The sequence below is a fragment of the Alosa sapidissima genome, chromosome 20 (assembly GCF_018492685.1).
Source record: "Alosa sapidissima isolate fAloSap1 chromosome 20, fAloSap1.pri, whole genome shotgun sequence".
Lineage (NCBI taxonomy): Eukaryota > Metazoa > Chordata > Actinopteri > Clupeiformes > Clupeidae > Alosa > Alosa sapidissima.
The window spans coordinates 25,105,991-25,130,488 of NC_055976.1; the positions used below are offsets into that span (position 1 = coordinate 25,105,991).

At 39.9% G+C, this 24,498-nt stretch overlaps 1 protein-coding gene and 2 long non-coding RNA genes across 3 annotated transcripts; 1 reads left to right on the forward strand and 2 right to left on the reverse strand.

Annotated features, from left to right (window-relative positions):
- Positions 1-159: 159 nt before the first annotated feature.
- On the reverse strand, positions 160-3,574 carry gpx3 (glutathione peroxidase 3). Its single transcript, XM_042074006.1, has 5 exons — positions 3,418-3,574; positions 2,587-2,734; positions 2,073-2,190; positions 1,558-1,657; positions 160-833 (listed from the first exon to the last, which is right to left on the reverse strand). The coding sequence occupies exons 1-5, from the start codon at positions 3,499-3,501 to the stop codon at positions 627-629; spliced, it is 657 nt and encodes a 218-aa protein (XP_041929940.1). The 5' UTR covers positions 3,502-3,574; the 3' UTR covers positions 160-626.
- On the forward strand, positions 3,064-3,549 carry LOC121694077. Its single transcript, XR_006025659.1, has 2 exons — positions 3,064-3,136; positions 3,389-3,549. It is a non-coding gene; the product is annotated as an uncharacterized LOC121694077 (long non-coding RNA).
- An 11,145-nt stretch (positions 3,575-14,719) lies between the features above and the next one.
- LOC121694473 lies at positions 14,720-16,472 on the reverse strand. Its single transcript, XR_006025767.1, has 7 exons — positions 16,380-16,472; positions 15,861-16,013; positions 15,664-15,723; positions 15,317-15,505; positions 15,041-15,191; positions 14,859-14,929; positions 14,720-14,757 (listed from the first exon to the last, which is right to left on the reverse strand). It is a non-coding gene; the product is annotated as an uncharacterized LOC121694473 (long non-coding RNA).
- Positions 16,473-24,498: the final 8,026 nt, after the last annotated feature.

Genomic DNA, 24,498 nt, shown 5'->3' on the forward strand with positions numbered 1-24,498 from the left:
TTTTAGCTATATGCTCATGCCACTGTCTAACATTACCCCAAAGAAATATCAAATAATTAACAGAAGATTGTATACATTTCCAACTTGAACAAAATACTATTTCTTTACCTTGAGTTGCGCTTCATAGTCTTCTCAGCTCATTCCACACATTTAACACACTTTTCCACAAAAGGATTTTTTTATTATTGAAACAAATACATGAAGGCTTCAGTAGGCACTGTGTGTCCGTGGGGTACTGGGGAAGAAGGCCTGATCCACAGGGGCCTCAGAGTGGCTTGAATGCACTAAGAGCCACTCTGGCCCTGCAGCTTTCAGGTGAGGCCCCACAGGGTCTCTGCTTTCAGGCCTCACCGTCACTAATAGGCAACCCCTCCCGCCCTCCACACCGACCTACTGCTGCTGCCAGGGAGGACACACACACAAGGACACAGAGGGCCTCGCTTTCTAACACTATCTACATTTTTTTGTTTTTTGTTTTTATGGGGGGTTGTCACTTATCACTTACTCATTTTCAGATTGTTTAGAAGTAATGCAATTTTACATGTTGAAAATATTGAAAATGTTGGAGGTCAGATTTGTGTTCCAATTGTTTTTGTTGTCTGCCGGTAGATGGAGCATATTTATATTTAGGAGTTATATTTTTGGAGGTATTTCAGGATGTCTGCTCGGACTTCGGAGACGTTCACCCTCGGGAACCACCGCATCACAGGCTTTCCGTCTGGCCCGATAAGGAACTTCTCAAAGTTCCACTTGATGTCGCTCCCTTTGAAAGGCTCCCAGAACAGCCTATTCGTGGGATTCCCAAAGTTCTCTCCAACAGGTGGGCAAGCGTTCTACAGACAAGAGAAAATGTATGTTTTTTTACCCCCAATACAGATGTTGGAATGACAAAGAATATGTTAGAAGAAGGTAGACTGAATGTCTCCTGGCTTTGCCACAGTCATTGTATGATTATCTATTCTTTACTGTTGGGTACTTTAACCCTGGATGATTCTGTGTCAAGTCAGAGACGCATATTCTGGAGTACGCTGTGCTACGGGTGTGCCTCTCTCCTGTATACAGGACTGGATCTCACATTTAACTTTGGTATACAATATTTTTACCAACACTACGCTAGGTCGAAGTACTCCTAAGTGCTATTATGCCACACATTGTAGTTCTCCTGTTTATTCGCTTGGAAAATCGCCACGTTTCATGTTGTGTGACCTTACACATTTTTATCAACTACTCGTGCAACTGTATTTAAGTAGGGAAAACGTGGATGTTTTTGATTACTGCTATCTTCCACCCTCTATGGCTACGTCTGAGCCCTCTAGCATAGCAACATGCTAACACATTTGATTGGCCTGAACACATCCGCGTCTGGCATAGAGAATTCTCAATGTAGTGACTCCAGATCGAATTTCCCGAACTCAATATTGTTGGCAGGATAAATTTGGGCTGACTTCCAGGCTCTTTCCTGCAATGAATGTGCACTACTGCAATAAGAATGAGTTTGAACAGTTTGATATCATTCCACAGAAGGCCTAGATGAGCTGGTTCTAAAAGGTTACTCACCTTGAGGAACGTGAAGAGGCCTTGTTCTTTCCGACCATTCACGTCACCCTTTTCAAACAATTGGAAGTTGGGAACAAACCCATTGCCTAGGCGGGCATACCTATAGAACATCATGTACAGTCAATTTAACCTTATCATGGATTTAGATCTATACATGGAAACATACATCATATATACAATACAGACAGTGAAATCCCCTTCAGAGTTTCACAGAGGTCTTCAGAGTTTCACAGGCAGCCACTGGAGTAAAATGGTGGTCTGCCTTAAATTCCTTCCAAAATGAATAGAAGTTAAGAGCAGAGGGCAATCAGTGGTGCACACTACCTGCAGGAAACAGACTAATTACGAGGCTTTTCTTGAATAGGCCATGATGATTGATAAATAGATTCCAACCCTTTCTTCACTACACAGAAATTGGATATGCCTAATGCTCCACTGCATGCCATGCAACTTAATGTCACTTAGACAGACTTAATGGTTCCCTGGTAATTAAAGCAAACAATGTAAGTACTCACTTTAGAGTGGGCAGAATTTCATGGTTGTTTCCAGGCTCTTGTAGGCCAAACTGGTTGCATGGAAACCCAAGAATGGTGAATCCATGACCTTTCAACTCCTCGTGCAGTGCATTCAGTTCTGTGAAAAGACAGGGATGTCAGAACCATCATGTCAGCATTCTGGCCTGACTAATATCTTCCCAATTATTGGGACTTCAGACAAACAGAAGAGAATGCTGAAACCACTAATAAGGATGAACCACTCTGGGTGTAATAGTAGGGTAGTCTACTTCTTGAAAAAGTCTAATCCATTAAAGGGTGGACCTCCTGGGTTCAGAAAGTAAAGTCCTGCCACATTGTTTGTTCCAATCATTTAGTAAACCACATGATCCTAACTAGCACAAGTTTTCAGACAGGTACAGCAGCTAATTAGTGATATCGCCTGTAAAGTGCAAGGGCAGAAGATGACAAGACTTTACTGTCTCTGAACCCGGGATGGATATCAGTCTTTAATTAACATTTGTATGTGACTTACCCAGATACTGGAAGGTTAGTCCTCAGTACGTGGCAACGTTTACAATGAGGACTGTCTTCCCAGCGTACTGGCTTAAATTAATGTGCTCACACCCATTTATAGTTGTGGCTCCATAGTCGTAGATGGTGCCTGAAGATGGAGGACAGACCTGACAAAAGAAATGCGTCACATTTTTCAGTTCATGTGTCCATAAGGTTGAAATATCACTGAATGAATGGACACTAATGACATGCAGGATGAGTGTAAACGTTGGGCATCAAGGTTATTACCACTTCAATCGACAGGCATTATTAATAGGCCCTTAAAACCACAAATGAAAAATAACAAATCTTCATCTGTTATTGGCAGTCGCTTAACGCCAACATAATATTTGCCAAAGCTTCCAATGACTCTTTAGTCTCTACCAGCAACATGTACATGTCTATCAAACAGTTTTGTTTTCTATTTTGCATTTTCACTTTTAACCGTTTCTGTGGAGATCACATGTGCTGTCGCCTCCACCGTTGTTGCCAGAAGCGCGCCACACGTTCAGTGCGTGGATACAAATAAGGTAGTGGAGTGCTACTGACACTTTTTGGATTAATTCTCACTACATTTTCGGGTCATTTTTATTTCATCTAAACTCCTTAATCTCCAATTCAACAATTTTCTCTGAACATTGTATCCTGACACTCGATGCCGTTTTTAATTGACCAAAACATCTGTTTACGCGTAGCCTGAATTTAACATCGCACGATTCTCAAATTAACTAATAATTTGTGTAACATATTTCCCTTGCACTATGTCCTAATATTTTGTTCAGTTGCTAAATTGGAAAAGACGAATTTGTACCTGTTTATCTGGGTCTCCAAAACTCAACTGAAGCAGTCCAAAAAGAACCACCGGAACAAGCCACTGTTTCTCTCGGCTCCCCATGATAGAGGAGACTTCTGAATCCTTTCCCCAGGTACGTTTTAAGTAAAATCGCCGAAATATTTTTGCCTGTCTTATCTTATCCACTCCCCACTACAATGATAAGAAGGTGACGCACTTGTTACCTGACCAATCACAATCAAGCTCATACAAGCATACGTGACATTGACAAAATATTGACCATTTTGCCACAGATGTGTCACAGCCCATTAATGTCTTTATTTCTCTACAATGCAAATAAATGTGATGGAGTGATGTTTTTTAAAACAAATCCAAACCCTCAAATTTTAATTTGAAAAGGTGCTAGACTTAATATGATTTATGATTATTTCAAGTCACTGGATGTTTAGCCTACTCAAATATTTGTCAGGATCATGTGAAGTATGTTCACAAAGAGAAACAGGTTTGGGCCCTGGTGTTCACTTGACTGCGCTATGCCACGACTAGGCTCGAGTTATTTCTGTCAACCTCCTTCCAATGACTCATCAGCAACACTTAGTTATCAGAAAGCAAGCAGACAGTGTTTCACTCTGCTGCAGGCATCTCAGTTCATGTCATGCTGCTCTCAGAGAGCAGTCAGTCAGTGTCAACAAAGAATCACATCATGAGCTGAAGACACAATTTCTCTGATTAGGAATGCAAACAATTTTAAGGCATGTGTAAAGAGAGCACAGCACACTGTTCTGTAAATAGCTTTGGATAAACTAGTCAGTAAATGTGTCGGTAGTATACAGTACAGCAGTTGTGCCATTAATTATCCAAATTGCATGAGATTTCTGAAAAAAAAAAAAAATCATCTGAATATTTTGATAGCATCTGATAAGCCCTGCATTGTATAGTTTATTAACAGCAGCCGATAATTAGTTGCATAGCAACTGAATTCCATCCACACTGGATTGTGAGAGAAGTAAGAAAAAAAGGCATGGCATTAAGCTACAAATGCATCTTCTATGCCCTCAGAAGCTGATGATTTATGTTTCCAATCAAACCAATCGGGCTAAGATCTCACGTTCATTTTCAACAACTGACTTTCAAACATGAGGAAGTTAAGCAGTGAATATGCAGTAAACATGAAGTTAAGCAGTGAATATGCTTAAAAGTCATTTTTTTTAATCATTTTCAGATATGCAGAAGTCAGTGCATTGTATACTGTAGATATGCTTTAGAATAGCAAAAGGTGTATTACAGTGATAGCTGTGGATCCCCCTGAGGAATTAGTGGTATCGTTTTCAGGATTATTGTAAGCTGATGATTGGTTGATTCAAGTTGCTGCAGCATGCCTGATGAAGAGGAGAAACAGGATAGCCAGTCTGGAGCTTAACGCTGTACGACTACAGGAAACCGGCCTTCCTGCCTCAGCCAGAGATTAAGCCTTGATGACTGATGATGGACTAACATCTCCTTTTGCCCACCCATTCTTCTGACAGATAGCTGGCATTGTAGCCTACAGAATGTCACTCTGTGAACAGTACCTTAATTTGCCTACAGTATAAGAGGATTAAACTAAGACTTTGATTCAATGGTGTTTTAGCTCCAGACATTTTTGTTGGCATTTAGCTGATTTAGCTGATGAACAGGAAAATATAAGGCAGACACAGAGTTGGACACATTTTTGTTCACCGTTTGAGGACACTGACGCTGTTACACATGGCAACTTTTTAAGCAATGTTGCTGCAGGGCAATATATTTGAGTATTCTTGTATAGATATTGTGAAGGCCTACTTTTATCATTAGTTGGCACGATCATCCAAACAGGACACGTGGAACTGAACAGGTTATGTGATTGCACAACATTGCTTAAAATCACCCATGTTTCATCACCCTTACAGTGCTTGATAGTTTACGTTTGTGTATCATGTTTTACAAAATGTTACATGGACAATTTATAATGTTTTTACATATGAATAGACATAGGCAATAATACTGAAAACGATATACTACACACATACATACAGGGATGTAGTGATAAAATAAGAGGTGGATAAACTATGAATTCTGTAAGGTGGACTGCATCGTGCGGTTTTGGATTTTTCAGAACATGTTTAATGATGGTGGAGGTTATTGCCCAATTTTTATAACGATATCAGTGGTATTAAATGGTTCCTAGAGTGTACATATTGTGAATGTGGATAATACAGTGTGATTTTTGAATGTTAAAATTTCAATTGGTGAATAAACTCTAAGATGTGGATAAACTCTATTTCTGAAATTTCAGCGGTGGATAAACTGTGTTTACTTGCGTTTAGCCTCCACTACATCCCTGCATACATACATATACATACATAACATATAATCCCAAGATTACATGGATTAAACAAATGCATGAATTGGCATTTGTTGTCTGGAAGAAAAGTGCCATGCTAGGAATGTTCAAACTGCTGAAATGAGATAAATGAAGACAACACTGAGAACCAAGGCTTTCACTGGCTATTTTTACACTTACTGTAAACATTTACCTGATGACTACAAAGGTAAATATTTATCTTTAAAGATCCCTCATGTGAACTCTGCTACAGATATCACTGGCTTATCGGCACACAACAGGGACGTGAATATTGGTTCTCACTAGTGTTCATTTTCTCAATTACCAGCATCATGTTGCACAAATGTGTTGTTTTATGGCAAATATGAGGCAAGTGTTCTTTTGATAAAGTTCTCCTGTGTGTCGCCTCTGTATGAAGCTTACACAGAGACAAACAGTACATGTTACACATTTTTGTGGATCAATTTGTAATTATTTGTAAGGCTTTCATGTGTGTACAATTATATTTGCCTGTGCATCATGTTGGCCTATTTTTTGTCCTGTGTATTTAGAACAGTACCTCCATTACTCCGGATGACAAGAGATGTGACTTTCTCGCCATGTATGTGCTAGAAGCATCTGGAAGCTTCTACCCCCTGTCCTGAGTGGACTATTCACTCACTGCTGTGACACATTTGACCTATGACCAATCACAGTGAGCATACCAAAGGCAACATCCTCCCTGTTTGCAAACTTTAATTTTACCGCCAATATATTGAGAAATACCTTCCAATAGGCTCAAGGCTGTAGCCATGGAGTTACAGTTTTTCTCAGTCGCTTCGGTGCTTTTCTCAGATCAGAATGAAAATTCTCATAACTATTAGTTCAACCTCCACAACATTTAGTCATTTGTGCACATCATAGTAGCAATTTCTCCATCCTTGAACAAATTGCAAATGCTTTTGAACATGTATCAGTTGCTTTGTAATGTCAGTCAAAATGAACTATACTTATGGATGCTGAATAGTTGTTCCCAATACAACTTAATTTCATTGCTTGAGTCATTACATACAAAATTGGTGAACTAGTTATCAAATTCTGTGACAATGCTGTAGAATTGCAAAGAGCATACACTCTAAGAAAAAAAGGTTCCATCCTTTGATACAAATAAGGCACCCTAAATGGTTCCAAATGGAACCTTTTAAAAAGGTTCTATAAGATGAACCATCAGGGGTGCCATTATTTTACATTCTAATGGTTCTAAATGGAACCATAACTACCAGGTGTGTTTTATTACTACTATTACCCCCCCCCCCCCCCCCCCCCCGTCATCTACTTCCTGAATTTTTGGTCAACGATACCCGGGACACCGAAACACCGGTGCACATGAAATTTGGTGGGTATGTAGCTCCACTAGACTTTTACGGAAAAATGTTGTTTCGTCCCCGTGGGCCACTCCCCCCCCGTGATGTGCCCTCCGAAAATGCAATATCATTCTGCTTTAATCACCCCTATCTTCAGTTAAGATGTTCAGAACTGCACCAAATTTTATGTGTATGATTGACCTGCCATTCTCTGGGGGTATGCCAAGTTTTGTAGAATTTCATCCATGCGGGGTCTAAAAAAATTTAGGTTATGTTTACATTTAGTCACTGTAGGCTACACTCATTGGCCTGTAGACATCTTTAACACTTCCCTGAAGCAAGCCATCGTCCCATCATGTTTCAAAGCTGCCACCATCATACCTGTGCCGAAGAAAACTGCTCCATCCTGCTTCAATGACTACCGCCCTGTGGCACTGACACCCATCATCATGAAGTGCTTTGAGCGGCTTGTCATGTCACATATCAAAGCCATTCTCCCCCCCACCCTGGACCCCTTCCAGTTTGCATACCGAGCCAAGCGGTCTACAGAGGATGCAATCTGCTCTGCCCTCCACCCAGCCCTCACCCACCTGGAAAAAAGAGACTCATATGTGAGATTGCTGTTTATAGACTTCAGTTCTGCATTCAACACCATAATACCACAACAACTCATCTGCAAACTGGACAAACTGGGACTCAGTACCTACCTCTGCAACTGGCTACTGGACTTCCTCTGTCAGAGGCCCCAAGTAGTACGTGTTGGCAACAATACCTCAAGCAGCATCACACTGAGCACAGGGGCCCCCCAAGGCTGCGTGCTCAGTCCGCTGCTCTTCACCCTGCTGACGCATGACTGCACTGCAACCTACAGCAACAATCACATAGTGAAATTTGCTGACGACACAACTCTGGTGGGTCTCATCACCAAGGGCGACGAGACCCAATACAGGTTGGAGGTCGACCATCTGACCACGTGGTGCAGGGACAACAACCTCCTGCTGAACGTCAGCAAGACCAAAGAGATTGTTGTTGACTTCCGGAGAGGTCACACCCAACACCTGCCACTGACCATCGACGGTGCTGTGGTGGAGAGAGCGAGCAGCACCAAATTCCTGGGGGTGCACATCAGCGAAGACCTCTCCTGGACCACCAACACTGCATCACTGGCGAAGAGAGCTCAGCGCCGCCTGTACTTCCTGCGGAAACTCAGGCGAGCAAGTGCTCCACCAGCCATCATGACCACATTCTACCGAGGCACCATTGAGAGCATCCTCTCCAGCTGTATCGCTGTGTGGGGCGGAAGCTGCACTGAATACAACAGGAAAGCCCTGCAGCGCATAGTGAACACAGCTGGAAGGATTATTGGTGCTTCACTCCCCTCCCTGAAGGACATTTACACCACCCACCTCACCCGCAAGGCGACCAAAATTGTGAGTGATGCAAGTCACCCCGCTCACAATCTGTTCGATCTACTGCCCTCTGGGAAGAGGTACAGAAGCCTGCGCTCCCGCACTACCAGACTCACCAACAGCTTCATACACCAAGCTGTAAGGATGCTGAACTCTCTCCCTCCTCTCCCCCCTCCACCCTCAGCTACATAACATCCTGGACATTGGACCCACAATGGCCGCGTGCACTACTCCACTTGCACACTTGCACACTTGCACACTTTACAACTTGTTGTTGTCCTGAAAACACAACACATCTGCTGCTCTTACATAACTTGCACCACTATGTCACTTTCTTTCTTACTTAGGTCAAACAGAACTACCCAAGCCTTTTATTGGCCTGACTTTGCACTAGTATTTTATTGACTGTCTATGCACAATTTAAACCAAATTTTGCTGCTCTTATTTTTTTTCATTATTATATGTGCCCTCTTATTTACTTACTTTTTTGTTTACTTGAATGTTATGTTTGTCTGTGGACTTAAATTGGTAAAATATGTCTTGTCTTCACCGTGGGATAGAGAGAAACGTAATTTCGATCTCTTTGTATGTCTGGAACATGTGAAGAAATTGACAATAAAGCTGACTTTGACTTTGACTTTGACTTTGAGATGGCGGTGCACACATATACACATGCACACACACACAGGTACGCACATACTATCGGTATTAGAACGGCCGATACATAATTACAAATTCAGTAGGATTAAAAGAAAGCCAAATATTCATCATCATCATCATGGCTGCATTTCCAGTATTGGCGATAAGTAGTCGTTTGTCCACTAGATGGGGCATCGTTGCAGTGAGACGTAATTTTGTTAAGAAGTTAAAAGTGGGTTGGAAAAACAATGGACGCTTCCTACAAGGACTGTAGTTTACCGCAGAGAACGTCTAATAAGGATAGGACGATGTTCACATGAAATGTAATTCCCATTTCTTCTTGAAGCCGAAATAAATCTGAGAATGTTTATCGGACATGTTTGGTTTTTACTGCAGGTACGTTAATCTTATAATATCAATAAGGACCTAGGTACAATAATGTTACCGTTAGCGTTGGTTGAGTATAGCCAATTTGATGGCATTTGTAGAAAACTATAAATGCGGTTATACCAAGCAAATTGATAGCAGCACTGTAATTGTATCTTTCGACTGTCATTTGTTGCACGTGCTACAAAAATCATTCTGTGCAATGGAAGATTTACCAACGTTACACCGGTCTGATACAGTTCTGCCTATACATGCGTGAGACTGAGACGCCTGTTTATTTGTTTGAAGTGCGTGCAGGGTGTGAGAGGGGAATCGATGTGCTTTGATTCCAGCTTGGTAGTTGTCTGTGAGATTAAAAAGCACGTGTGTTTGAAGTATCCAAACAATGACACCTTCATTTCATTATGGCTGCTTTAGCAACACACCTTAAGCTACTGTGTAGTGGGTCCCATTTAGAAGTGGCTACTTCATTCGCGCTTTCCTTGACTCATGGAGCTGCGTGAATTTTATTACAACTTTTCGCACGATATGGCAGTTTAAGTCCGCTTGATACTGTAAGGCGTAAGCCATTGGTTTCCAAAGGAGATTTTATTTGTGTCGCCAGCATAGCCTATTGACAATTTATATTGTAAATAGGCCTACCTTGTAGCTTAGGGAAGCTAACAGCTTTCTATTAGGATCTAGTTTGTTAGTTACAGTTTTGTCATAACTCCCTGATACATTTTTGCATTTAGAATAGCCAGAGCGTGGATATCTCAATCGAAAAATTAAACAATATCGGGCGCCTATGGACTAGGCTGGGTGAACCCAGCCTGATCTGCCCGCTATTTATTTTTTGATTTCTTAAAAGATTGAGCTTGGTCTGGTGAAAGCCAGACAAGCCATGGACCTCAGTTACACAATGCAAGGGAACATGAATCAGCCTATATTTGCACGAACAACAACGGACAACAGCTCTTCAACTTTAGCCCGTTAAAATGTGTACGAACAGTCTAGCGACGCATTTCATCAAGGCCCATTTGGAGTTATTTGCACCACTGGTTAGATGTAAAACAGCATTTCGTTTCAGACTGCTGTTACTTAATTTGTGCATTGACAATAAAGTATCACATGAACTAAAGATGACTAAAATCTTATGCAGAAGAAGAAACATTCACAAAAAATCCATCTATCCAAAAATGACCTTTGTTTTTGATAGCTGTTGAAAACGGCATGGAACTGACAGAGATGTTTTTGTTTATTAATAAATAAATACATACATACATACATACATACATACATACATACATACATACATACATAAATAAAAATATAACATTATGCTGATACCTTTTGCTTTTCCCAAATATAATGTAGCCTACAGGTGTAAGTGACCTTTCATCAATCCAGTTGCAATGAATGAACTGTGATGAACTGCCCTACTTGTGATTGTTTAGAGATTTTAAAGGTTTTATAACAATGCTACAACTTCTTTGGCTATTCTACAATCTATTCACCTTTTCAGCGCCAGTAGGCTACTTTCTGTGCAGCCGCACACACACACACACAGGCATGCCAAACAAGCATACACAAAAGTTTCAAGAGTGGGGGATGGAGTAAAAGATGGAGACAAATTGATTAGTGTGATTTATTTTCGCGGAAAGGATGTACAGGACTGAGCGGCGGTCATATTTTGTACCGCTATGCGGTATATCTAGTTATTATTAGTATTAGTAGTAGTATTACTTAAATTAATCAGAAGTAGCGTATAATGTGTGCGAAATGTTAAATACAAATAGACATCAATCAAAAATTGACACATCAGTCAAATATCATTCAAATACTGTATTCAGTATTTCTACATTAATTTACATATTCATTACTTTAGCATATCTTTTATATTACTCGCAAAAAAATGTGTGTCATAAGACGCTCAAAACTAACCTGACCCTAGCCAGATGAATTTCGTTCCGCTTAGCTCCGCCTAGCTTCACTCACATCCATCTGGGACCTCTTCCATTGAGAGTGATTTCTGCAACCGATTTTATGGTACAGCCAATCAGGACGCAGGGCGGGAGTTTCATAGATGTGACATAGCGTAGAAGCGACTTTGAGACTGTTATTAGCGTCACGGGTTGGCTTCGATGTGAGTGGTTGAAGTAGCACGTCAATAGATGACGGACAAGTGGCTTATTCAATCATATGCAAGCATTTTTTGATTAGGCCCAGCCTTCTGAAGCAACACTTCAATGGATCGGTTCCAGATGGATGAGTGGAGCTAGGCGGAGCGAAATTCATCTGGCTAGGGTCAGGTTAGCTCAAAACAACAATAGATACATATTTACACATTCATTTACATATTCATTGCTTAAACATATCTTCTATATTACTTGCATAAAAAATGTGTCATAAATACGTACAAAACAGCAATAGTTACATTTTTACAAATTAATAAATTTCAAATGATTATAAAACACACTTTATGATAACATTTTTTCCACACGCAACACTGGAGTGGAGGGCTTAGACATAGACAGGTTAAGGCGTCTTTCAAAGAATAGTAATGTGTGGTGGGCCTCTTTTGGGTACTGAACATCAAAAAGAAAATATAAACAAAAAATACAGACAAGGCCTAAGGAGGCATCAATGTCAGGGGAGGGGCCAATGACAAATTCGCATTGGAGGGCATGTGGCACATCCACCTCTCCACTTGCTATTGTGATGCCATCCATCTTTATGGATGCTCTCCTGGCAAGGAGGGGAGTATCGCTACCCTGGAAGCAGAGGTGGAAAGTAACTAAATACATTTACTCACGTTACTGTATTGAGTAGTTTTTCTGTGTATTTTGTATTTTTTAAGTAGTTTATAAAATCGGTATTTTAAATTTTACTTGATTACTTTTTGAGTGAAGTATTGTACTTCGCTACATCAAAAATCCCATCCGTTACTTGAGTAAAAAAAAAGTTAAGACTAACGAAAACAGAAAGGGAGAGAAAAAAAATAGCGCCCAACCACTAGCCTCGTGATAATGATCAGCATGTAGCCTACAACAGGACATGAATCAAGCTGGCGTCATGCAGTCTTTCTGAAAGTGATGGAGCTGGATCACGAGATGAATCAGATTAGCCTAACCTATAAAAGTGTATTTTTCGCTATTCCAATGGGTTGTCTCAGTTCGTTTTAGCACCAATGATTGCGGAGATATTCAAGCAAACACCATGGGATTTCGTGTTTTGACGTTTGTGCTCACCTTTCTATGGAAAGAAGTTTATTAGCAGTTGTTTCCCCTCACTTTGATGTCTCTGTTTTTCCTGTTTTGGCCTTTGTTTTTAGTAACCTGACTTGGCTTTCTTGGCGAGAAACACATTGCACCAGCAGCACAACAATTAGCGGTCCACTACTAGCGATGCTCAACTAAATAAACAAAAGATAGACTACTTTATGAATTGTGCAGGCGGACTAAACCATTTAGCTCTTTAGCAAGGGAGAGTGAGAGTGACCTTAGACAGTTTTCACTATGTTTTGTAACGTTATACAAAATACAGTCAGTCAAACTTTACATTTCGTCTGACATTCATTTTTACATTTAATTTGGAAGTTAAAATATTCAGGTAAAATGAATATATGGTGGAAATAAGTATTGAACGCTTTTTTTTTTTTTTTTTTTTTTTTTTTCAGTAATTAACCTAAACTTCCAGTGGGTCTATTCAAAATTTTCACCACACATTATATTAACACACATATAAAAAATCCAAACATAAGAGTTTTGTGTATTAAAGTGGAATGACACAGGAAAAAAGTATTGAACGTGCCTACTGAAATTTCTTCAATACTTTGTGGAAAAGCCTTTGTTTGTAAAGACAGCTTCAAGACATTTCCTGTATGACAAAACTTATTAGTCGCAGTATCAGGTGTGATTTTGGTCCATTGTTCTAAACAGATTCCAGGGGTCCCTCTTGTGAATCCTGATCTTTAGTTCCAGATTACTTCCAGAACTGTTTGAGCTTTTTGCTTTTATCCATCATGAAATGTTTCTTGTGTGACACCTTGGTAATGAAAAACCTTTTTATAGCCCATCAATATGTAAGCTACTAACCAAGCTTATATTAATTTGCGCAGATAGAAAGGATAACTAATCTCTAACTACTTACAGATTCCAGCTCGTTCCTTCCCTTTCCTTGCATTAGTGCTTTTTCTTAGCGTGTTCAATACTTTTTCCCTGTGTTATTCCACTTCATTACACATGACTCTACTTATGGAGTTGTTTGGATTTTTTATGTGTGGATTACCTGAGTTATTACTAATGCCTGATGAAAATGTTGTGCCCCCTGTATTCCACCTTTCAAGGGCCCTCTCCTCCAAAGTGGGAAGTATAGGGCTATACTTCCCACTTTCCCCCCCAGTTCGACGGCCTTTAATCTGCTGAACCTTCTGCTCGTTTCCAAATATAAAAAAAACTCTCTGCAACTCAACATTGGCCTGCCTGCCTCAGCTGCCTGTGAGGGGCTTTTCAGTTGTGCTGGATTACTGTTCACTGCAAAGCGACCCAAGGATGAGTGCAACTAACTTTGAAAATCAACTACTGCTAAAACTTAAAGGAGAACTCCGGTGATTTTTCACATAGATCTCCATTTCTCAACATCCTTATCAGGCAAGTACCTCCACTCGGCGGCCATATTGCAACACTTTTTGGGCACTTATCGTACATCTATTTCGGCAGAAATGCGTGTGCGTAAGGCTTCACGACACCAATCTTGCTCCAGCAGCGAGATCACAACAGATGATTGGCACGATGTCTTCACAGCACACCACATGATTGGCTCAATGTATTTTACAACACACCACATGATTGGCTCAATGTATTCACATGTCAACGTTTTGCCGCGGAAGGGTTGTGATATGTGTAGACAACTGTTACAAACTAACCCCATGCATTACTATGGAGGATTTTTTGAGTGCTGTATCTCCTCATTAGAAAGTCTCTGGTAAAACTGGTTGTTCTGGTACCCACCCCCCCCCCCCCCCCCAAAAAAAAAGTAACTAAGTAACTTTTACTTAAAGTACATTTTAAATGAACTACTTTTTACTTTTACTTGAGTACATTTTCAGATCGGTATTTTAACTTGTACTTGAGTAATATTTCATCAAGGTATTGGTACTTTTACTTGAGTACAATATTTTCATACTTTTTCCACCTCTGCCTGGAAGATGATGGTTGGAAACACGCTCACGTGATTCCTATGCAAATGAGAAATGTACAAGGGATCTTCTGTAAGAGTCTATGATGTGAATTGACAACATAAAGCAATGTTAATTGTAATGTTAAAAACATGAAATACCTCGTCCAAACAATACAGAAACTTGCAAAATTAAAAAAACAAAATTAGGACAGCAGCACTTTTTTGAAGGTCTGAAATGTCAAAAGAAACAAAGAATGATTTCATTAAAACATAGTTTAATGATCTTATTATCATTAAATAATTGAAGGGTGCAAGGGAAAAGAAGAAGCTGGTGACTTAACCATCTGTGTTCGTATCTCGTAGGCTTGACAGCCTCTCCCTCTGACTCCCACTGTCAGCCACTCTGATGACGTCAGGGGTCAATATACTGAGGGTGTTATGCAGGCTTAGCTCTAAGTCCAGTCCAAACCGCAACTTCATTTCATGATGCATCTACAAATGAACAAACAAAACAAAACAGAGGAAATTGTAGTTACCAATAAATGGTTATAGAACTTACTACTGAACAGCACTGAACTCACATTATAGTAATACTACTATAAGACTTTGCTACTCACCAGCTCTGACACCCAAAGAAATTGGAACATCTCCATCACCTCCTCAGTTGGCTTTCCCATTTACTCTACCCTCTTATAGACAGTTTGCCTCATCCTGTCCATTATATGACTAATATCTGGCTGACGACGGCACAACTGGCCGGTTAGCAGATGGTAGTCCTCCCCAACGGCTTCAAGGTCCAACATAATCTGAAAAAAAAAAAGACATGCAGAGAATGCAAAACGTATGTGATAATATAAATTTTCTCAAGCCAGACAGTCTTTCATTCAATCAGAAATAAATAAATAATGTAGCCGGACCTAAATGCTGTATGATTCAACATTTCATTCACAAACATATTACAAACCTCTTGTGTTGGCTCGTAATCAGAAGACATCTGGACCCCCACTCTGTACTTTTTTGCTCTCTGAAATTAGCAAAGAGAAATGTGTAATATTAAGATATCTGTACTGACAAACAGTGGCTACTGTGACTAGCTAGCATATAGACATACAGACAAGAAAACAAATGGGCTAAAGACAAGCAAGAATGTAAAAATGGCACCTGATGTCCAGGTGGGTCCTCCAGAGGCACATGGTCCACAATTCTTTGTCTTCTGACACCAAACTTTCTCTTAATCTCCTGCACCGTCGTCAGGTTTATTAAAGGAGACCTTTCCTTTTTGAACTTATTCCTAAGACACTCCAGCAGGGTCTCCTTTGAGTAAGACTCAGACTCAAATTAGAGTAGTATAGGAATTCAATTGAGGAATAATGTTATGTATGTAATGTCATGTATGTATGTATGTATATGTACTTTTTTGATCCCGTGAGGGAAATTTGGTCTCTGCATTTAACCCAATAGGTGAATTAGTGAAACACAAACAGCACACAGTGAACACACAGTGAGGTGAAGCACACACTAATCCCGGCGCAGTGAGCTGCCTGCTTCAACGGCACTTCAGCCGCGGCCCACTGGTCGGGGCTCGAACCAGCAACCCTCCGGTTATAAGTCCAGAGTGCTAACCAGTGGGCCACGGCTGCCCGGCTGTTTTCCATAACAAAACATTAAAAAATAACATACATAACCAGATTAGCTGTGGTCATTAAGAAATGGATATCTAGTGATCAGACACCACAGGACATCAGTGTATTTTTTTATGGTTTGGGTACCTGAAAGAACAATCATTGGAATTAGAATTTTCCTACTCGTGGTTTTAGTAGCAGAGGAGATGCTGAGCGTTATTAAACAATAGGCAGGAAAAAATAACAAAAGTCTAAATCAGGAAGATGCTGATGAAGTAGCTGTAGATGTTGCAAATATTTGGGAAGGTAAAACTTTACATCACAAATTGGACACTTAAAGATAGTATCCATTACCTCTGACTATCTTTTTGCTATCAATTAAATTGATTGACTGAAGCCATTGACAGACATCTTCATCTAAAATGAAAAATAAGACATAGAGACATTAAGTACATATTGTAGTGAGTTAGTGAGTTCATCCTCTTTTAGATGCCTGTATTGTCTTACAGACACCAGAGCCGTAGCGTTATCTATACAGATGTACTAAATACATTGTAATTTGCAATGAGCCCAGCATGATACATGAACGAGGTTCAACTGGTAGCTATCTGTATGTGTTTCAGAAGTCTGTTATAGCACTATTGGCTATTGACTGTTAGCTATCCTAACTTGTTGGCTGGGTTCCCTGTAACTTAACTAAACAGTCTGCTAATGAAGTATTAGTTATTGCCAAATCATTTGCATCGTATGTTAGCTGACGTTAGTAGCTGATTACCAGAGGTGGAAAAAGTACGAAAATATTGTACTCAAGTAAAAGTACCAATACCTTGATGAAATATTACTCAAGTACAAGTTAAAATACCGATCTGAAAATGTACTCAAGTAAAAAGTAGTTCATTTAAAATGTACTTTAAGTAAAAGTTACTTAGTTACTTTTTTTGGGGGGGTGGGGTGGGTACCAGAACAACTAGTTTTACTAGAGACTTTCTAATGAGGAGATACAGCACTCAAAAAATCCTCCATAGTGCATGGGGTTAGTTTGTAATGGCAGTTGTCTACACATCACAACCCTTCCACGGCAAAACGTTGACATGTGAATACATTGAGCCAATCGTGTGGTGTATTGTAAAATACATTGAGCCAATCAAGTGGTGTGCTGTGAAGACATCGTGCTAATCATCTGTTGTGATCTCGCTGCTGGAGCAAGATTGGTGTCGTGAAGCCTTACGCACACGCATTTCTGCCAAAATAGATGCACGATAAGTGCCCAAAAAGTGTTGCAATATGGCCGCCGAGTGGAGGTACTTGCCTGATAAGGACGTTGAGAAATGGAGATCTATGTGAAAAATCATCGGAGTTCTCCTTTAAGTTTGAGCAGTAGTTGATTTTCAAAGTTAATTGCACTCATCCTTGGGTCGCTTTCCAGTGAACTGTATAGTATATGGGAAGTATAGGGCCCCAATGGAGGAGAGGGCCCTTGAAAAGTGGAATACAGGGGGCACAACATTTTCACCAGACATTAGTAATAACTCAGGTAATCCACACATAAAAAATCCAAACAACTCCATAAGTAGAGTCATGTGTAATGAAGTGGAATAACACAGGGAAAAAATATTCAACACGCTAAGAAAAAGCATTAAGGCAAGGAAAGGGAAGGAACGAGCTGAAATCGTGAAGTAGTTAGAGAGTAGTTATCCTTTCTATCTGTTATAAAAAGGTTTTTCATTACCAAGGTGTCACACAAGAAACATTTCATGATGGATAAAAGCAAAAAGCTCTCCCAAGACCTTTGCAACCTTATTGTTGCAAAACATACCAATGAAACTGGTTACAGATGCATTTCAAAACTTCAGAATCTTCCAGTAAGCAGCATGGGAGCCATTATCTGCAAGTGGAAGAAACATCACTGCATCATCAACCGGCCTTGCACAGGATCTCCTCGCAATATTTCTGACCAGGGAGTCAGAAGGATAGTCAATTCCAAGAGCCAAGGACCACTCAGAGAAAGCTCCAAAAAGACTTGAAGGCAGCCAATTCAATTAAATTCAATTAAACAGTTCTGGAAGTAACTAAAGATCAGGATTCACAAGAGGGACCCCTGGAATCTGTTTAGAACAATGGGCCAAAATCACACCTGATACTGCGACTAATAAGTTTTGTCATACAGGAAATGTCTTGAAGCTGTCATTACAAACAAAGGCTTCCACAAAGTATTGAAGAAATTTCAGTAGGAACTTTCAATACTTTTTTCCTGTGTCATTCCACTTTATTACACATAACTCTTATGTTTGGATTTTTTTATATGTGTGTTAATATAATGTGTGGTGAAAATTTCGAATATAGGCTACTCATTGGAAGTTTAGGCTAATTACTGAAAAAAAAAGCGTCAAAATGTCAAAATGAATGTCAGACGAAATGTAAAGTTTGACTGACTGGATTTTGTATACAAAACATAGTGAAAACTGTCTAGTTTGTTAACTACCACAGTCACGAGTTGGGTGGCGATAGTATGTCATTTCATTTTTAAAAAGTGGGTCCCCAGAAAAAAAGTTTGAGAAACACTGGTCTAAGGTCACTCTCACTCTCCCTTGCTTAAGAGCTAAATGGTTTAGTCCACCTGCATGATTCATAAGGTAGTCTATCTTTTGTTTATTTAGTTGAGCATCGCTAGTGGACCGCTAATTGTTGTGCTGCTGGTGCATGTCTTTCTCCAAGAAAGCCAAGGCTAAGGTTACTAAAAACAAAAGCCAAAACAGGAAAAAGAGAGACATCAACATGAGGGGAAACAACTGCTAATAAACTTCTTTCCAAAGAAAGGTGAGCACAAACGTCAAAACACGAAATCCCATGGTGTTTGCTAGCTTGAATATCTCCGCAATCATTGGTGCTAAAACTAACTGAGACAACCCATTGGAATAGCGTAAAATACACTTTCATACGTTAGGCTAATCTGGACTCTGTAACCGGAGATATTCAAGCTAGCAAACACCATGGGATTTCGTGTTTTGACATTTGTGCTCACCTTTCTTTGGAAAGAAGTTTATTAGCAGTTGTTTCCCCTCATGTTGATGTCTCTCTTTTTCCTGTTTTGGCCTTTGTTTTTAGATTTCACATTGGATTCAAGGATCCGCAGCTTGGTTTTGAGGGAGATGCTCCTGGCCCTCCAGACTGGTTTTAGCTGGGCAAATGCAGCCTTTGCTTTTCCTATTCGAGCCTCGACGTCCTTGGTTGTCCCTCCATCCTTGAATTTCCCCTTGGGGATCAATAAAGTATCTATCTATCTATCTATCTATCTATCTATCTATCTAATCATTGCTAATGACACTCCCAAGGTACGTAAATTAATTCACTGTCTCCAGCTCTGTTCCTCTGCAGCGCACAGGTTTGGCATTTCCAGCTGTTTTGACTCACATCTCTTTTGTTTTTGCATTTTCTTTCTCATCTGATTGAGGCTGTGGCTTGCTGTGTTATATTTTGCCAAAACTCTTGGAGTATTGACTCCTTTTATCAACTCAGTGTCAGAATCAGTAGAATCAGGGTGAAGTCAATCTCCTCATGGTAAGACCATTTTCAGGTTTTTCAGTTTTGGAATCAATTCCTGTGACACATGAAAACCAGAGGTGGAAAGTAACGAAATACATTTACTCACGTTACTGTATTGAGTAGTTTTTCTGTGTATTTTGTATTTTTTAAGTAGTTTATAAAATCGGTATTTTAAATTTTACTTGATTACATTTTGAGTGAAGTATTGTACTTCGCTACATCAAAAATCCCATTCGTTACTTGAGTAAAAAAAAAGTTAAGACTAACAAAAAACAGAAAGGGAGAGAAAAAAAATCGCGCCCTAAACCATTAGCCTAGTGATAATGATCAGCATGTACTACAACAGAACATGATTCAAGCTGGCGCCATGCAGTCTTTCTGAAAGTGATGGAGCTGGATCACGAGATGCATCAGATTAGCGTATGAAAGTGTATAGTATAAGTATATATACTCTTTTGATCCCGTGAGGGAAATTTGGTCTCTGCATTTAACCCAATCCATGAATTAGTGAAACACAGCACACACTAATCCCGGCGCAGTGAGCTGCCTGCAACCACGGCGGCGCTCGGGGAGCAGTGAGGGGTTAGGTGCCTTGCTCAAGGGCACTTCAGCTGTGGCCCACTGGTCGGGGCTCGAACCGGCAACCCTCCGGTTACAAGTCCAGAGTGCTAACCAGTGGGCCACAGCTGCCCTCACATATATGTATGTGTATTTTACGCTATTCCAATGGGTTGTCTCAGTTAGTTTTAGCACCAATGATTGCGGAGATATTCAAGCTAGCAAACACCATGGGATTTCGTGTTTTGACATTTGTGCTCACCTTTCTTTGGAAAGAAGTTTATTAGCAGTTGTTTCCCCTCATGTTGATGTCTCTCTTTTTCCTGTTTTGGCCTTTGTTTTTAGTAACCTTACTAAACTTGGCTTGGCTTTCTTGAAGAAAGACATGCACCAGCAGCACAACAATTAGTGGTCCACTAGCGATGCTCAACTAAACAAACAAAAGATAGACTACCTTATGAATCATGCAGGTGGACTAAACCATTTAGCTCTTTAGCAAGGGAGAGTGAGAGTGACCTTAGACCAGTGTTTCTCAAACTTTTTTTCTGGGGACCAAATGACAGACTATCGCCACCCAACTCGTGACTGTGGTAGTTGACAAACTAGACAGTTTTCACTATGTTTTGTATACAAAATCCAGTCATTCAAACTTTACATTTCGTCTGACATTCATTTTGACATTTAATTTGTAAGTTAAAATATTCAGGTAAAATAAATATATGGTGGAAATAAGTATTGAACGCTTTTTTTTTCAGTAATTAGCCTAAACTTCCAGTGAGTAGCCTATATTCGAAATTTTCACCACACATTATATTAACACACATATAAAAAATCCAAACATAAGAGTTATGTGTAATAAAGTGGAATGACACAGGAAAAAAGTATTGAACGTTCCTACTGAAATTTCTTCAATACTTTGTGGAAGCCTTTGTTTGTAATGACAGCTTCAAGACATTTCCTGTATGACAAAACTTATTAGTCGCAGTATCAGGTGTGATTTTGGCCCATTGTTCTAAACGGATTCCAGGGGTCCCTCTTGTGAATCCTGATCTTAGTTACTTCCAGAACTGTTTAATTGAATTGGCTGCCTTCAAGTCTTTTTGGAGCTTTCTCCAAGTGGTCCTTGGCTCTTGGAATTGACTATCCTTCTGACTCCCTGGTCCGAAATATTGCGAGGAGATCCTGTGCAAGGCCGGTTGATGATGCAGTGATGTTTCTTCCACTTGCAGATAATGGCTCCCATGCTGCTTACTGGAAGATTCTGAAGTTTTGAAATGCATCTGTAACCAGTTTCATTGATATGTTTTGCAACAATAAGGTTGCAAAGGTCTTGGGAGAGCTTTTTGCTTTAATCCATCATGAAATGTTTCTTGTGTGACACCTTGGTAATGAAAAACCTTTTTATAGCCCATCGATATGTAGGCTACTAACCAAGCTTATATTAATTTGCACAGATAGAAAGGATAACTACTCTCTAACTACTTACAGATTTCAGCTCGTTCCTTCCCTTTCCTTGCCTTAGTGCTTTTTCTTAGCGTGTTTTTTCCCTGTGTTATTCCACTTCATTACACATGACTCTACTTATGGAGTTGTTTGGATTTTTTATGTGTGGATTACCTGAGTTATTACTAATGCCTGATGAAAATGTTGTGCCCCCTGTATTCCACTTTTCAAGGGCCCTCTCCTCCATTGGGGCCCTATACTTCCCACTTTCCCCCACCAGTTCGACACCCTTTAATCTGCTGAACCTTCTGCTGGTTTCCAAATATAAAAAAAACTCTGCAACTCAACATTGGCCTGCCTGCCTCAGCTGCCTGTGAGGGGTTTTCAGTTGTGCTGGATTACTGTTCACTGGAAAGCGACCCAAGGATGAGTGCAATTAACTTTCAAAATCAACTACTGCTCAAACTTAAAGGAGAACTCCGGTGATTTTTCACATAGATCTCCATTTCTCAACGTCCTTATCAGGCAAGTACCTCCACTCGGCGGCCATATTGCAACACTTTTTGGGCACTTATCGTGCATCTATTTTGGCAGAAATGCGTGTGCGTAAGGCTTCACGACACCAATCTTGCTCCAGCAGCGAGATCACAACAGATGATTAGCACGATGTCTTCACAGCACACCACTTGATTGGCTCAATGTATTTTACAATACACCACATGATTGGCTCAATGTATTCACATGTCGACGTTTTGCCGTGGAAGGGTTGTGATGTGTAGACAACTGCCATTACAAACTAACCCCATGCACTATGGAGGATTTTTTGAGTGCTGTATCTCCTCATTAGAAAGTCTCTGGTAAAACTAGTTGTTCTGGTCACCCCCCCCCCCCCCCCCCCAAAAAAAAAAAAAGTAACTAAGTAACTTTTACCTAAAGTACATTTTAAATGAACTACTTTTTACTTGAGTACATTTTCAGATCGGTATTTTAACTTGTACTTGAGTAATATTTCATCAAGGTATTGGTACTTTTACTTGAGTACAATATTTTCATACTTTTTCCACCTCTGATGAAAACATTCCAAAGCTGATAGACCTAAGAAAATGGTCTTACCTCAAGGAAGTTGACTTCACCCCTATCAGCAGCAAGATGCCATAATCAGAAGGGGTGACATCAACCTCCTGAAGTTAAGACCATTTTCTTAGTTCTTCCAGTTTTGGAATGTTTTCCTGTTTTACAGGAATTGATTCCAAAACGGAAAGACTTTCTGACTTCACCCCTACTGATGCTGGCATTGGGCTACTGATAGGAGTCATTGTTCCAAGAGTTTTGGAACCCTGGAAAAAAAGTTAGTATTTTGCAAGAATCTATTTTGATTCAAACTTTCTTTCCTTTGTTTTCATTCCACACATGCCTGACAATCAGGATTTCTTTCTTGAAACAACATCAAGATATATATCATAAATATATGTAAAACATATATTTTTGGGGATTCTCATGTCTTTAATCAGAGTGACCGGAAGCAAGTTGGAGGGAGAGAGATAGGGAGGGACCAGGAAATGACCTGGGTGAGACTCGATCCCAGATCCCCATGGGCACGTGGACCCACACATGGGCCCTGCAGCCAGTTGCTCCACAGTTCCCTCCAAGATTCCAACCGCAGTAATATAATCCATAAAGAGTCCTAATATATAAAATATAAAGAATCTTTTTATATTGAGGAGCATTATTCTTATATTGTTGCATTATTTTCCCACACCGTTTTTCAGAGTGATGAATGTCTCTGCATCTTTGCTTCTGACAGAGTCTGCGGTCCTGGAATGCTGTTTTCCTACCCAACCCTGGTGCCAGTCAACCTAATTAGTTGTGAAGTGTTCCTATTTTCGTTTTCCTTTTGTTGACCCTGATCCAATTCTCTTGAGACATGTTGCTGGAACAAATTCCAAATGAGCATAAACATTTCATTTAGTAGTACAATTTGTTTTTGTGTTCTTTTTGCAACTATGGGTTAACATTATTTACACATTATCACATTCTCTTTCAATATTTGCATTTTACACAGCATCACAACGTGTTTGGAATTATAGGGTTGTACAAATATTGATTAAAAAGTCAAACTTATGTAGGATGTCCCAGTGTCAGATGCTTGCCTATTGGGTATTATTATTAATCAAATAGAAGAGGTCAATTAAAGGAAATCATTGTTAAATAAACTTTTTGTTGTTGTTGAACAGTGCATCAGAATATACAGTAGGCCTTAAATCTAAATACTGGCTCCAAGTAGTCTACATATTACACATTTTGCAAAAGTCCATTAGACTGAGCACCTACCCAGCCGACATTCAGTGTTATAGACTTTGTTCCAATTCGCATACTTCAGTACTTACAATGAGTGCAAGTGCAGTTGGGGTGAGTGGCCCAGAGGTGGGCCAGTCAAATTTTGCTGTAGGGTGGGGCTTGATGGGGTTGTTAACACAAGAAAAGGGAAATTATATTTGATATTCTTATCAAAAAGGAAATGCTTGGTGTTAAAATGTCCTGCTCTATACAGTTTTATGATAATTAATAACATCGTGTCAACAGAGCAATATTATAAGAGGTTTGACATGATTGTGTCAAAGTGGTACCCGGTT